General features: G+C 51.8%; 1 protein-coding gene and 1 long non-coding RNA gene across 3 annotated transcripts; both read right to left on the minus strand.

Moving 5' to 3' along the window:
- Positions 1-1,263: 1,263 nt before the first annotated feature.
- LOC139183897 (uncharacterized) lies at positions 1,264-2,755 on the minus strand. Its single transcript, XR_011567405.1, has 2 exons — positions 2,550-2,755; positions 1,264-1,779 (listed from the first exon to the last, which is right to left on the minus strand). It is a non-coding gene; the product is annotated as an uncharacterized lncRNA (long non-coding RNA).
- Positions 2,756-8,727: 5,972 nt separating this feature from the next.
- SPC24 (SPC24 component of NDC80 kinetochore complex) lies at positions 8,728-14,813 on the minus strand. 2 transcript variants are annotated; one of them, XM_019964184.2, is made up of 5 exons: positions 14,632-14,813; positions 10,764-10,908; positions 10,484-10,588; positions 10,271-10,347; positions 8,728-8,949 (listed from the first exon to the last, which is right to left on the minus strand). In XM_019964184.2, the coding sequence occupies exons 1-5, from the start codon at positions 14,789-14,791 to the stop codon at positions 8,843-8,845; spliced, it is 594 nt and encodes a 197-aa protein (XP_019819743.1). In that variant the 5' UTR covers positions 14,792-14,813; the 3' UTR covers positions 8,728-8,842. The 2 variants fall into 2 exon arrangements, with proteins under 2 accessions (XP_019819743.1, XP_070648969.1); XM_070792868.1 differs by lacking the exon at positions 8,728-8,949 and having other exon boundaries at positions 10,465-10,588.

A 14,813-nucleotide genomic window follows, 5' to 3' on the forward strand; every position in this document is an offset into this window, starting at 1 on the left:
AAAAAAGTATTTTAAAAGATTATTCTAGAAGAATATTTAAAAAGATAATGAGACAGAACTGACTGGCAAGAGGCTGTTTTATATAAGGGGGGGGAGGTGTCATGGAAGGATTCTCCTTAATTTTTTAATTTTAAGAATCTGCCTCCAATGCAGGTTCTATCCCTGGGTTGGGAAGATCCCTTGGAGAAGGGAATGGCTACCCACTCTAGTGTGCTTGCCTGGAGAATTCTATGGACAGGAGCTTGAAGGGCTACAGTCCATGGGGTCACAAAGAGTTGGACATGACTGAGTGACTAACACTTTCACTTTTAAATTTTATATTGGAGTATAGCTGATTAACAATGTTGTAATAGGAACATGTTGAAATGGTGTTTCAGGTGGACAGCAAAGGGACTCAGCCATACACATATATGTATCCATTCTCCCCCAAACTCCCCTCCCATCTAGGCTGTCACATAACATTGAACAGAGTTCCCTAAGCTATATGATAGGTCCTTGTTGGTTGGTTATTCATCTTAAATATAGCAGTGTGTACATGTCCATTCCAAACTCTCTAACTATTCCTCCTCCCCATCCTTCTCCTTTTAAAAAACCTTTTTTCCTGAATTTAATTCTATTAAATTCATTGTTAAGATAGAAATAAATTGAGAGGTTTCACATCACAAATCTGGCTTCATTGTGATAACATTTGTCCAGAGCCACAGACATCGGGGTACATGGCACTGCACTCTCCTCAGTCCCTGGCACCCCTATTCTCTTGTGCATCCCAGCTTTACCTGAGTCTGACCTCAAGGGCATTTCAGACCCTTATCTTCGGGCGTGGCAGTCAAGCCACAGATAGTCCTGGTGTTTCAAGTGGGAAACAGGAATACGGCAGGTCATTGGATAGGAAAAAAAATACAAGGAACTAAGCATAAAAAACTAAATGGGACAAACCATAATGAGATGCCACCTACATGCCATTTGTATGGCTGTAATTAAAAACAAAAAACAAAAGACTTCCCTGATGGTCCAGTGGTTAAGATCCTGTGGTTCCAAGGTAGGAGATGCAGTTCGATCCCTGATCGGGGAACTAAGATCCCACACACCTCGACTAAAGATCCTTCATGCCGCAACTAAGACCAGGCACAGCCAAAATTTTAAAAAATAAATAAAACTACCATGTGATCCAGCAATTGAAATCAGGGATTTTGATATTTGCACACTCGTGTTCATAGTATTATTCACAAGAGCCAAAAAGTGGAACAAACACAAGTGTCCATCTGTAGGTGAATGCATAAATAAAATGTATATATACACAGTGGAATATTATCCAGCCTGAAAAAGGAAGTTCTGAAACATGCTCTAAATGGATGAATCTCCAGGACATTGTCTAAAGGAAATCGGCCAGATCCAAAAAGATAACTACTGCATAATTCCACTTGTATGAAGTCCCTTGTTGTTCATCGCTCAGTCATGTCCAACTCTTTGCGACCCCATGGACTGCAGCACGCCAGGCTTCCTTGTCCTTCACTGTCTCCCAGAGTTTGCTCAAACTCATGTCCATTGAATCCGTGATGCCATCAAATCATCTCATCCTCTGTTGCCTGCCTCCTTCTCCTCTTGCCCTCAATCTTTCCCAGCATCAGGGTCTTTTCCAATGAGTCAGCTCTTCGCATCAAGACTGGAGCTCCAGCTTCAAGCAACAGTCCTTCCAATGAATACTCAGGGTTGACTTCCTTTAGGATTGACTGGTTTGATCTTCTTGCTGTCCTTGAAGTTCCCAGTGCAGTCAAATTCCTAGAAACAGAAAGTAGGATAGAAAGTGGGTGCCTGGGGCTGGGGGAGGAGGAGGGGGAGTTGGCGTTTAATGGGTACAGGCTTTCAGTTTTGCAGGAGCAAAGAGCTGGATGGTGAGCAAGGTTGCACAACAAAGCGAATATGCTGAATGCCGCTGAACTGCACACCTCAATGTGGTTAAGATGGTAAACTTCAGGGCTGCCTTGGTGGTCCAGAGGCTAAGACCCCGTGCTCCCACACAGGGAGCCTGGGTATCATGCCTGGTCAGGGAACGAGATTCCACATGCTTCACCTAAAGATCCGGCTCAGCCAAATGGGACTTCCCTTGAGGGTCCAGTCATTAGGAACTCAGAGCTTTCACTACACCGGGCACAGGTGAATCCCTGTTCGGGGAACTAAGATCCCGCGTGCTGCACAGCACAGGCAAAAAAAAAAAGACCAAATGCGGGGACAATGAGGCATCCAGAAATAACAGCAGAAGGGGTGGCATTACTGGAGCCCAGGAATTGTGGGAGCTGGGAGGAGACCCGTCCACGGCACAGAGAGAGGAGATTCTAGCCTCTCCCCGCCTCCAGGCCCCGCCTCCCGCCAGCACCCCCCTCCCGCTAGCGCCCCTTTGTGCTGAGCCCAGTAGGACGTGGGAAACGGGGTTCCCTGCAGGACCCGGCCCAAGGGCAGAGGACCCGGAGTATGGAGGCAGTGGGTGGGAAAGGGTGCAGACTGGCTGGAGTTGGGTGACTTTGGACCCATCCGAGCCTCCGTTTCCCCACCTGCAAACGGGGCGATGCTGATCCCCGCCTCCCGGGCTCCGCGGGTGGCGGGTGTAGCGGTGGCGGAGGGAAGCGCCGGGAGCCGCCGGGACTGCGATCTTTTCTGTGTCCACAGGGTGGCACTTCCTTCCTTCCTTCCACCTTTTGTCTTGGGTAGGTTCCAAACTGCCTCTGGGGGCGAGAGCTGAGCGGACCGCACAGGAAGCGTCCGGGGCCTGCAGGCGGGCGCTCGATAATTGGTTGATTGACTGACTCCATGCTCAGCCGCGTGGCAAACCGGACAAATGAGCCTGAACAGTCCGGACGCGCGCGGGAGGGGCCGGGCAGTGGCCGAGAGCGCTGAGAGGGGAAGGTGGGCAGGACTTGGAGGGCGGGGTCTCCGGCAGCCTGGGAGAGACTGGAGGTGATGGAAGTTTCTGATCCCTGGCCTGGGCAGTTTTCTGTTAACGGAGGGAGTAGTAACCGAAATCCTTCCTCGGCGCCCCCAGAGTGCCAGTGAGTGTGACACAGACACAGGTTTAGAGTGTCAGGAAAAATAAGAGCAGACCCTTCTTGGTGATTAACTGTCTGCAGCCTCTCTGTGGCGGCCCAAGCAGGGGCCCAGAGCCCATTTTACAGATGGGAAAGGGGAGGCTGGGGTCACTGGGCTTGGGTCCCAAGCTCCTGGCGAGACCTGGATGCCCTGCCTTATCCGTCAACAGCGGCAGCCTAAAAGGCAAGGCCGTGGTGGTGAACCTCTCTGGGCTCACAGGGGGTCCCCTGGGGAAAGGCGTGGTTGTCACTCAGGTAAGATGAGGGGCAGCTGGCCGGCTGCTTGGAGTTGGTCTGTGGGCTCCCCCAAAGGGGTGGGGAGCAGACTGGAGCTTGGGAGCTGCTGTCCCTGAGGACAGGGTGTGGGCAGGTGATTCTGAACTCCGGCCTCTCCAAGAGGCTAGACAGCTCCGACCAACACCAGCCGGGTAGTGGGAGGAATTTGCTCCCCCAAGCCTGACACCCCAATTGACATCCTCTGCTGCCTCCACCCCCAACCCCCAGCCCCCACAGGCATCTGAAACCACAGCTGCCTGTGGTGAGTCAGGCTGGAGCCTGCGGGGCTGAGCCCAGGTCCGTGGGAGGAAAGAGGGGAAGGAAGGGAGGGGGAAGAACTGTCCGCATGCTGGCCCCTCCCCCATGGTGGGGGGCAGCGCCCCCCTTCCTCTAGGCAGTGAATTCCCTCAGTGATGAGGAGATGAGAGCGGCTGAAAGTTGGAATTTGAGCAAATACTGGTCACATCACCCACCCCATGGAGTGGAGTGGAATTGAGAGGCGGGGAACAGCCCCCAGGACTCCTGGGTCCTGTCCAGCCTCCCCTCCAGGCAGCTCAGGTTTCAGCTCTGACTCCTGCCCTTGGTGGAGGGGCTCCACCCTCCCCGGCACAGCTGCTCTGCTTACACCACAGCCTCCTCTCCCAAGCTGTGCCTATGATTGGACTGAAGGCTGGGAGCTTGGGGGTTCAAAGCAAAACCACTCCCCTAGTTGGCTGGGCCTCTGCACCATGACCTGTGTCAAGAGGGCAGTGTCAGACTCTCCTTTCCCAAGCCCCAACTCTGAGCTCCCCCACCCCACCCCCGGAATCTGAAAATCCTGCTCATGTCTCACTGTGGACTGCAGGCCTGGCTTGATCCAGCCCCATGGCCTCTCATTCTCTCCTTGCTGGCCTCTTTGCTATCTCTGAACCTTTGTACTTGCTGTTCCCTCTGCCTGGGTCACTGTCTCCATACTTTTATCCCCTGGGGGCTCAGGTCTGTCTGGGCTCAAATTACTCTTGCTCCCTGGGGCCTCCAATAGGCTCTGCCTTCATCAGCTGTGATACCGTTCGTGACCAGCTTACCTTCACTGTGCCTTGGTTCCGTCACTGAAGGGCACTGGGAGCCAGCACACAGCACCTGCTCACGGCCTCCACAGTAGCTTGGCTCCCTGGATTGGGGGGCCTGGCAGGTCACAGATGTCCATTGCACACTGCTGAGTCAGGTGGGGAGGCCACCAGGAGGTCCTGGGGCCTTCCTGGGGGTGGTCCAAGCACTGCTGTGTCTGTATTGATCCCCTGTGGTCAATCTTCCCAGCCTCTCCCCAGCCTCAGCCCACCAAGCTTGCCAGAGGTCCAGGTGAGAGGTTCGGCCTCTCCACTCCATATACCCTTGCCTATTTTCTCCAGAAACACCAATTAAAAGCCAGGTTGCGTGAGAGATATGGGTTCAATCCCTGGGTCAGGATGATCGCCTGAAGTAGGAAATGGCAACCCACTCTAGAATTCTTGCCTGCAGAATTCCATGGACAGAGGAGCTTAGTGGGCTACAGTCCATGGGGTCGCAAAGAGTCAGACACGACTGAAGTGACTTAGCATTTCACAATGTAACTTTAGTGTTTTAAAGCAGTCTTCAAACATTACTTTCTGAGATGTCAGTTATATGAAAATGTATGAAAGCATAGAAACTGGATTGAAAGACAATCATTGAAATGTTAGCTGTGTTGTCTCTAGGCAAAAAAAAAAAAAAAGCCAGGTTGGCCAGGTGTGTGGGTATTGGACCAGCAACCACTGATTACTAAGGACTTCAAGTGCTCTGTTGCCTGGCAGGGCTCTACCAAGTACAGGCCTGAGTTCCAGTTCTTGGTCTCTTTCCACCTGGGTAACTTTGGATAAGAGGCAGGTGCCTCGGAGTCTATTTCTCATCTGTAGAGCCAAGAGTCTCCTCCATGGACCCTGGGGCCCCCCTGCTGGGTTCAGCCTCCTGGGGAGGGGGTGTCACTGTGACTTTGGGCAACTGACTGGACCAAGCTGTGCCTCGGTTTTCCTATCTGTAAAATGGATCCCCCTCACCAGCTTGGGGTGGTGCTGGCCTGAGAGGATGCCAGAAGAGGAATGGGGTGGGTGTGTGGGGTCAAGTCTCAGTTCTGGGGGCGCCAAGGTTTGGGTTCCATGCTCCCTTCCTGGTGGTAGAGGGGAAACTGATCCTGCACCCCTACCAGGGCTGGCCTAGCATTCAACGTGCCCCTAGCCAGGCTCCATAATCTGGGAAAAGGCTGGTGGCTGCTGATGGGCTGGCTCTCAGGGGGAGAGCAGGCAGGGCGGGGGTGGGGGTGCAGGCTGGAGGCCGTGGGCCAAGGCCATCCGGGCGTCTGGCCAGCATTGGGCAGTGAGTCAGGGCCCAGGCATGCAGAGGGCCAGGGCCTCCCTGGCCCCTGTGAGTTCAGGCACCTCCCTGAACCCGCCCATAGGGCCCCACTGGGCTGCGTGCCTCACCCCCTTGCTCACTCCTTGGGCTGGTCTCGGGGGGCTGCCTGGGGAGATTGGACATGGCCCCCTGAATCTTGTGTCCATACAGCCTCCTTCAAATGTCAAATGTCCTTCTTCTTGGTCACTGAGCTCTGGGCAGGCAGGCAATGCCTCCTAGGCCCCTCCCCGAACAAAGCCACTGCTTGGAGGGGGGTGTGACTATGGCAGGGGAGCAGATCCCTGGGGAAAGGGCTCAGGCCCTGAGCTGGGGCCCAGAGAAAACTTTTTCTGTAACTGTACCTGCCTCCAGCTTTCTCTCCCAGGGACTCTGTGCCCATAAATTTGAACTAGAGAGAAATACACTTCTCTGCCAGCCCTGGGACACTCGACTGGGCCCCAGTCCTCTCAGGGCAGGGAGCCTTCCTGGCACCTTCACTCGTGCAGGGGAGCAGGTGGAGGCTGGCTGTGTCAGCAGGAACGGCCATCAAGGTGACAGGAGCTTCTCAACTGACCTTGGCAGAAGACTCATGGATTCCCGGCTCAGGCTACAAGGCAGAGGGGTGGAGGTGGGGGTGGCAGCCCTGAGTAGGTCCACCCCCCCAACCCCCAGGGTTTTCAGGACAGGGGTTGGCTCCCAGTATCTACAGGGTGGAGGCCAGGGTTACCGCCAGGTTATCCTATGATGTCCCGGACAGCCCCCAGCAGAGAGGGACCTGGCCCCAGCACTGCGAAGGCTGGGGTTAGGAAAACCCTGGTCTAGGTCGTCTTTTGCCCTTTGGAGGCCAAAGTTACCAATGCAGGGCTCTGCTTCTTCTTCACATCATAAAACAACTCTGCCAACCTTGAAAATGAAAACAGCCCAGGAGGGCTTATGGGAACATAGCCTTGAATATGTAAAGCCAGGGCCTCAGCATAAAAGCAGGGCCTCTGAAGTTCTGGGAATCTTGTGAGCCAGATGGCCTGGGGAGGCTTGCATTTCAGTGACACTAATAACCGCTTTTTGGGGTCTATCTCCCGGACCCAACAGGCAGGATTACTTGCCCTAGGACCTCCAAGGGGTACGGGAATGGACTATTTTTAGCGCCCATTTGATGTACTCAGGTGCTGCTAGAACTTACTGTTCCTTCTGCCTAGAAATGTCCTTCTCTGATCAAGAAATACAAATTTTACTTATTGTAAGTTGTACAGAGGTGCACAAAACCCAACACCCAGAGGTTCATGTAACTGCTAAATCTACTAGCTTCAGGCGAAGCTGTATCCAGGAGACGCTTGATAGCAAAGGGACCCTACTTCGCACTTGCTGCCCTCAGGCAGGCAGAGAGGCTGGCCATAAACTTCCTGCTGGTAGTAGTACCTCAGTCACTGAGGATGGGGGTTAGGTGAATGCATTGATTGGCTGGCCCAGGCTTTGGCTGCATGCTCAATCAGTGAGGGTTTATTATGGGTGTCTGTGATAGAAAAACTAAACTAAGAAAGACACACACAGCAGGTTAGCCCTTGCACCCAAGAAGTCCAGTATTGATACCCAGCTCCACCATCATCGGAGAACCAGGCTCTTATCATCTCTAGAGAATGTCACCCCTCCTCGTGTGGCAATACAGCTGCCAGGGCTCCAGCCATCACACCCAAATTCCAGAAAATAGAGGGGAAGGGGAGGGGGGTACTCCCTTGACTTTAAAGAAGTCACAACACTTTTTACATTTCATTGTCCTGAATTTAACTGCAAAGGAGACTGGGTAAAGTTGTGTTTTGTTTTTAATTTTTCAATTATTATTATTCAAAAGGAGAGACATTACTTTGCCAACAAAGGTTCGTCTAGTTAAGGCTATGGTTTTTCCTGTGGTCATGTATGGATGTGAGAGTTGGACTGCGAAGAAGGCTGAGAACCGAAGAATTGATGCTTTTGAACTGTGGTGTTGGAGAAGACTCTTGAGAGTCCCTTGGACTGCAAGGAGATCCAACCAGTCCATTCTGAAGATCAGCCCTGGGATTTCTTTGGAAGGAATGATGCTAAAGCTGAAACTCCAGTACTTTGGCCACCTCATGCGAAGAGTTGACTCATTGGAAAAGACTCTGATGCTGGGAGGGATTGGGGGCAAGAGGAGAAGGGGACGACAGAGGATGAGATGGCTGGATGGCATCACTGACTTGATGGACGTGAGTCTGAGTGAACTCCGGGAGTTGGTGATGGACAGGGAGGCCTGGCGTGCTGCGATTCATGGGGTCGCAGTCAGACACGACTGAGCAACTGACCTGATCTGATTATTTTTTTTTACTTTACAATATTGTATTGGTTTTGCCATACATTAACAGGCATCCACCACAGGTGTACATTGTTCCCCATCCTGAACCCCCCTACTACCTCCCTCCCCAGAAAGTTGTGTTTTGACTTGGGCAGTTAGAAGGAGTTCCTTACCAAGTGGTGAATAAATATTAGGGAGGCAACCAGTGGTCTCCAATACACAGTCCACCCTGGATCCAGGGATGGGTCCCTACATAACCTCTTTGTGACTGGCTCTTCCTTTCTAGTCCCTGCATGAACACCACCCCCATCCTCTGGGTGTTCCCTTCCCAGCCGAGGTCCCACAGCACTCTGGACACTCTCTAGCCCGAGGGTGGCATCTGATCACTTCTGACTCCTCTGTTGGCTGAAGAGATCCTTGTCACCTTCACCTTGGGCACACAGCAGCACTTAGAGATTGAACGGATAGAAAAGGGGCCACACTTGAATCACAGATGAAGACCTGGAATCTGTTATTGGCTACCACAGTGTCATTGGCATGCACTGTTACAGATGTGAAGTTACAGCCCTGGCAAGGTTAAGTTGTTTCTCTTTGATTACCTAGTCCAGCATCCAAGGCCAAAGTCGGGAGGGTGAAATGGGTGGTGGGGGGGCAGGGAGAAAATCAGTAAAAAACAAAAACTCATTTATGTGTCAACATTTAATTTTAAGCTCATCTCACCACCAAGGCACTGACCACCCACCACGGCTGATTCCCACTGAGTGGGGCTGTGTGACACAGTCCCAGAGGCTCCAGGCTACCACTCTGTGTCCACCAGATTCCAGAGATAGTCGCTGATGAACTTCTTAGAGAGCTGGGTGCTGTCCAGGTGGATGGGCTGGGCAACGCTGGGGCCGTGGTGGACTGAGCATGGATGTAAGGAAAGCCAGCATGCACTGCCCTCTCCCTCAACCCCACGACAAATGGATACTGCCTTGCAATTGTTATTATTAAGATACTTAGAGGGGCTTCCCTGGTGGCTCAGTGGTAAAGAATCTGCCTGCCAATGCAGGAGATACAGGTTCAATCCCTGGTCCAGGAAGATCCCACAGGCCACAGAAGAACTAAGCCTGTGCACCATAAATACTGAAGCCCGTGCACCCTGGAGCCCGTGCTCCAAGGGAAGCCACCACAAGGAGAAGCCCACACACTGCAATTAGAGTAGCCCCTGCGCTCCACAACTAAAGAAAAGCCCACATAGCAACAAAGACCCAACACAGCCAAAACAAAACAGATGAAGCTAAAAAAAAAGAGAGAGACTGAAACAAATTTTCATAAACAGAAAAGTAAATTCTGACAGTGTACTTTAAAAAAACTATGGTAAAATCTATGTCATATTATACTGACCACCTTAAACATTTTCGAGTGCCCTGTTGAGTGGCATTCGGTATATCACACTGTTGTGCAACCGTCACCATTTATCCCCAGAACTCTTCATCTTGTAAAACTGAAAAGTCAAAGTGAAAGTCACTCAGTTGTGTCCGACTCTTTGCGACCCCATGGACTGTAGCCCGCCAGGCTCCTCTGTCCATGAAGTTCTGCAGGCCGGATATTGGAGTAGGTAGTCATTCCCTTCTCCAGGGGATCTTCCCAACCCAGGAATTGAACCAGGGTGTCCTACATTGCAGGTGGATTCTTTACCAGTTGAGCTACCAGGGAAGGGCCCTGGAACACTGAAACTCTGTCTCCATTAAACACTGACTCCCCCTACCCCACTCTGATCATCCTCATCTTACTTTCTGTCCTCATGAAACTGACTCCTCTAGAGATCTCAGGCAGGTGGAACTAGATAGTATCGACTTTTTGTGTCTGATTTATTTCACTCAGCATACTATACCCTGGGTTCATCCTCGGTAAACTGTGTTGGGATGTCTTCCTTTTTTCCACCCTGTGGATGGACCACGTTTTGTTTCTCTGCTCATCTGCTGATAGATGCTTGGGTTGCTCCCACCTTTGGGCTCTTGTGAACAGGGCTGCTGTGAAATGGATGTACAAACACCGTTCAAGTCCCTGCTTTCGTTCCTTTGTGGGTACACCCAGGGTGAAATTGGGTCATATTCCAATTCCCAGAAGTGGAATGGTGTCATATGATCATGCTGTTCAGTGTGTGGGATCTGCCACAGTGTCTGCACCATCTAATTCTCCCCAGCAGTGCCCAGGGTTTCACTTTCCCCACAAAGGATACTGCCTTTGATCATCCCAGGCTCACACTCATAATCCCACTCGATTTTACTAATTCGGCGATAAAGTTGAGCCACGTACCTGTGCGAGAAGACAAAAAAAAAAAAATAGAGAAAAGAAGTCATTCCAGGGTTAACTCTAGCAAAGATCCATGGGCTACAGACACACACACACACACTCACAGGGATACGCACTCACATTACATCTATGGACCTACACAGCTGAAGGGATGGTGACTGTCGTGTCCTCATCAACTTCCTTCTCTTGTCTTTCGAGATCCGCCTCAATCTCTTTGAGCTCCTCCAGTTCTCTTGTGAGCTGAGTAAAGCAGGTAGTTAAGGATCCCTGGTTTTGGAGGCAGGGCTGCCCACATGCTCATACCTCACACCAACCCTGTCGGCCCCAAGCCACTGGCTCTAGGTGTGTTTTCCAGTGTGAACAGGTGCCTCCCAGGTGGGGCTGGGGTCCGACCATTCCACACACACAGGAAAGGATATAGGAGGTTGGCCTTCAGATGGGCGTCCTCCTCGCTGGCCCTCTGAAGCTCAGCTTCAAGCTGCCGCACCTCGACACCACCCTGGTGTGCTTGCTCCTTTGCATCCAGGAGGCGCTGGGCCACCTCCTTCTCTGCGGTGAGGATCTCTGCAGGGTGGGGTGAAGTCTCGGCCCCTCAACTCAGGCTCCCCAGTAGAACCCCGGAGCAGAGGACGGCCTCAACACCCCCATCTACGCCCACTTCCATTTGTGGCTCCCAGACCCATCGTCCTATTTACAAATACCCACAAGAGTCCCACCTGGAATCTGACTCAGGGTATCCATTTCACTAAGTCACACCTGAATCCATCAGGCGAAGAAACTCCAGTCCCTCTTTGTCCACCTAGTCTTAATGTATGACATCACTCTCCACCCCGTTGCCCAGACAACAAGCCCAGGACTCACTCTTTGGATGCAGTTGGCCATCCATCCTGGCAGGGCCCCTCCTTCCTCGTGCTGGTCCTTCATCCCTCCAGGACCACCCTGTCAGCCCCCCTGCTTTGCTTTGGTCGCTCCTGTTGCCAGTCTGTTCTGCTCTCTGCCTTCAGAGTGGCTGCGTCAGAGGCCGAATGCTAAGTCACTCCTCTGCTCAAAGACCTCCCAGGGCTCCCCCAGTGTCTCCAGGATAAGGACCTTCCCCTTCCTTGCTGACCTCCTTTCTCCTTGCTTTTCTCCCGACCACGTGTTTTCCCTCTGTTCTGGCTGCAAAGATGTGTCATTAATACGTGCAGACATGCCATGTTTTCTCATGTGTGTTCCTGGGCCCCCGCCTGCCTATCCTCCAGGGATGCTGCCATCGGGCACACCCATTCCCAGCCTGAGGACCTCCTGGATAATGCCCAACTCAGGCGGAATGGACACTGTCCTCTCCCTCCTGGGGCATGACTGTGCTCTTAACCATCATCCTGGCTTATTTATTTCTTGTCTCTCTTCTTCAAGGCACAAATTGTGTCTTACAGTCGCTAAATATCAGCCAACACCTACTCAGAATAAATGTATTTGGAACGGAACATCTGAAAAGATCAAAAACACCCTAAGAAGGTTATTGTGTTCCTTCTCATTGAGTCAGAGAAACCGGCCAACCCAGGGAAGACACAGATGACAATGCTTCTCAGAGGGCCAGTGTTTGTTTACAAACTTAGATCAAGTTAATTTTTAATCAAAGCGCTACATGTCTATGGTTGTGAAAACTTAAACACACACTTGCACATGTACACACACACACACACACACACACACTCCTCTCTAAGCCTCTCCACCCTCTGAAGCAGCCACTTAAACTCCTCACTGTTTTCTCTGGCATCAGCCTTCATATTTCTAAATAATTTGCTTATGCTGCTATTTCTTGACCTGTGTTAGACGGTGCCTGCTGACTTCCTGTCGGAGAGCTGGGGGTCTGGCTCTCTTACGCAGCCTTCCCGCCCCTTCTCCAGGCACCGTCCGAACCACAGCCAAGTCTCCTGGCTGTTCAGTCTAAGCCGTCACTGCCTACATGCGTGCTCTGGCCACGGGTGACCAGGGGGCCCTAACCCATTCTGTACTCTCACAACGCTCTGAGGGCAGCTTAGCCCTCCTTGAGTTTGAGAGGCTATGAATGGAAGTTCAAAGAAGTGGCTTGTCCACAAACTTAGCTCCAAAGCCGGGATCTGAACTGGATTCTTTTTTTTTTGGCCACGCTGGGCAGCATGTGGGATCTTAGTTCCTCGACCAGGAATCGAACCCGAGCCCCCTGCAGTGGAAGCGTGACTGCCACCAGGGAAGTCCCTGAACTGGATTCTTTGATCAAACCCCAGCACCCTAGAATGCTGACTCTTCTCTCCTTGCCCCAAATCCATCCATTCTGCTGACCCAGGCAGGTTGGGTTATGTTGATCTTCTCCCCAACCACCCATGGAAGTAGAGTTACCGGAAAGGGAGAGGAGAAAAGGAAGGAGGAGGAGGAGGAAAGAGCAGAAGACCCGGCCCAGGGCATCCACCACGCTTAGTAGTTGCTGTTTTAGTTGCTAAGTCATGTCTGACTCTTATACGACCCCATGGACTGTAGCCCACTAGGCTCCTCTGTCCAAGGGATTTCCCAGGCAAGAATACTGGAGTGGCTGCCATTTCCTTCTCCAGGGGATCTTCTCGACCCAAGGATTGAACCCCAGTCTCCTGCATTGAAAGGCGGATTCCAACATGCTTAGAACCAACATCCAAACTCCTCCTGGGGGCTAGCAGGCTCTGGCTACTGCTGACCTCACTCACCTCTTTCTCCTGGGTCTCCAGGCTCATTCTCACCTCGTGACCTTGTCCCTGAGAGTCCTCTCTGCCAGGATCCCTCCTCCCCCCAGGCATCCTATGGTTAGCTCCCAGCTCATTCAAGTCTCAACCCAAACAACACCCCCTCATAAAGTGTAATTGTCAAAAGGCATTACAAATCCCTGGCACTGAAACCACAGTGGAAAACTCGATGACATTTCCTCAAAAAAAATTAAATATCAAATTATCATCTGATCCAGCATTTCCACTTCTGGGAAAATACAAAAACAGAATTGAAAGCAAGGACTCAAAGAGATTATTTTGTACCCTCCTGTTCATAGCAGCATTATTCACAATCGCCAAGAGGTGGGAGCAACCCAAGTGTCCAGTGATAAATGGATAAACAAAATATAGTGTATCCATACAATGGCATACTGGAGATGATGGTGGGGATGGTTACACAACAATGTGAATGTGCTTAATGCTGTTGAACCGGACACTTAAAAATAGTTAAAATGGTAAACCTCACGTTACGTCAACTTTACCACAATTAAAAAAAAGTCTAAAGCCTTTAAAAAAACCCCAAATACCCTGATGCTGAGAAAAGCTGCAACATGAGCAGCCCCCACTTCCACCCCGTTCAAGGGCACAGTGCTATGCAAGCATCATTTCTGTGAATTTCACTTTGAGTCATCAAAGGGGTGCTTCAGCAGCCCCCTTTCACAGATGAGGAAACTGAGGCTTGAGAGGCAAACCACTGGACTGTGACCACAGGGCTCAGGAGTTAAGGGCTGAATTCCTTAGCCCATCACCTCCTGACAAATTCATTTTTCTTGTTTATTCTCTCCCTCAACCCGGTAGAGTATCAGCAGCCCCCTCACCCCAGGGATTGTGTTTGCTCTATTCCCTGCTGTCACCCCAGGGCTGGCACTATGCCTGGGCACAGCAGGTGCTCAGTAAAACATCTGAACAACCTCAGCAGGAAGATGTGGATTATTTATTGTTACACCAAGTTATAGGAAAAAGAGGCATTGTGAGGTTAAGTAAGTCACCTCAAATCTCACAGCTGGGAAGTGGGAATGCTGGGATTCAAACCCGGTGTTTTGACACTTGAGTTTCAATTCAAACCCTGCGTACCCCAGCTCCTGCTCACTAAGCGGCAGAGCCTGCAAACTCATATTCACCACTAAACCCCCTGGCTGGCTCAGATGGTAAAGAATCCGCTTGCAATGAGGGAGGCCTGGATTCGATCCCTGGATTGGGAAGATCCCTTGGAGGAGGGTACGGCAACCCATTCCAGTATTCTTGCTTGGAGAATCCCCATGGACAGAGGAGCCTGGCGACCTGCAGTCCATGGGGGTAGCAAAAAAGAGTCGGACACTACTGAGCGACTAACACACAAACCCCCGCTGCTATCCTGAAGCCCATTTCATGAATGGGGAAACAGAGGCTCAGAGGGGACAGTGCTCACCTGCACGGGGAAATAGGTTAGGGGAAGGGGCGCCCAAAAGGGAGGAGGTTCGTGACTGGCTTGGCCACCGCTCCCATGACACGGACCCCGGCTGCCCCTCGCCCCGCCCGCCCAGGTCCTCACCTCGCAGCCACTTCTCGGCGCCGTCTTGCGTCTCCAGCAGCCGCTCCACCATCTGCTCGTGGCGCCCCAGCAGCCTCCGTTGCTGCGCCTCCGCGCGATTGGCGCCCAGCAGGCTCAGCAGCCCCTGGCTCACCTCCTCCATATCGCGGAAGGCCGCCATGACTACCTTAGAACAAATCCCG

Source organism: Bos indicus, chromosome 7 (assembly GCF_029378745.1).
Source record: "Bos indicus isolate NIAB-ARS_2022 breed Sahiwal x Tharparkar chromosome 7, NIAB-ARS_B.indTharparkar_mat_pri_1.0, whole genome shotgun sequence".
In the NCBI taxonomy this organism is placed as follows: domain Eukaryota; kingdom Metazoa; phylum Chordata; class Mammalia; order Artiodactyla; family Bovidae; genus Bos; species Bos indicus.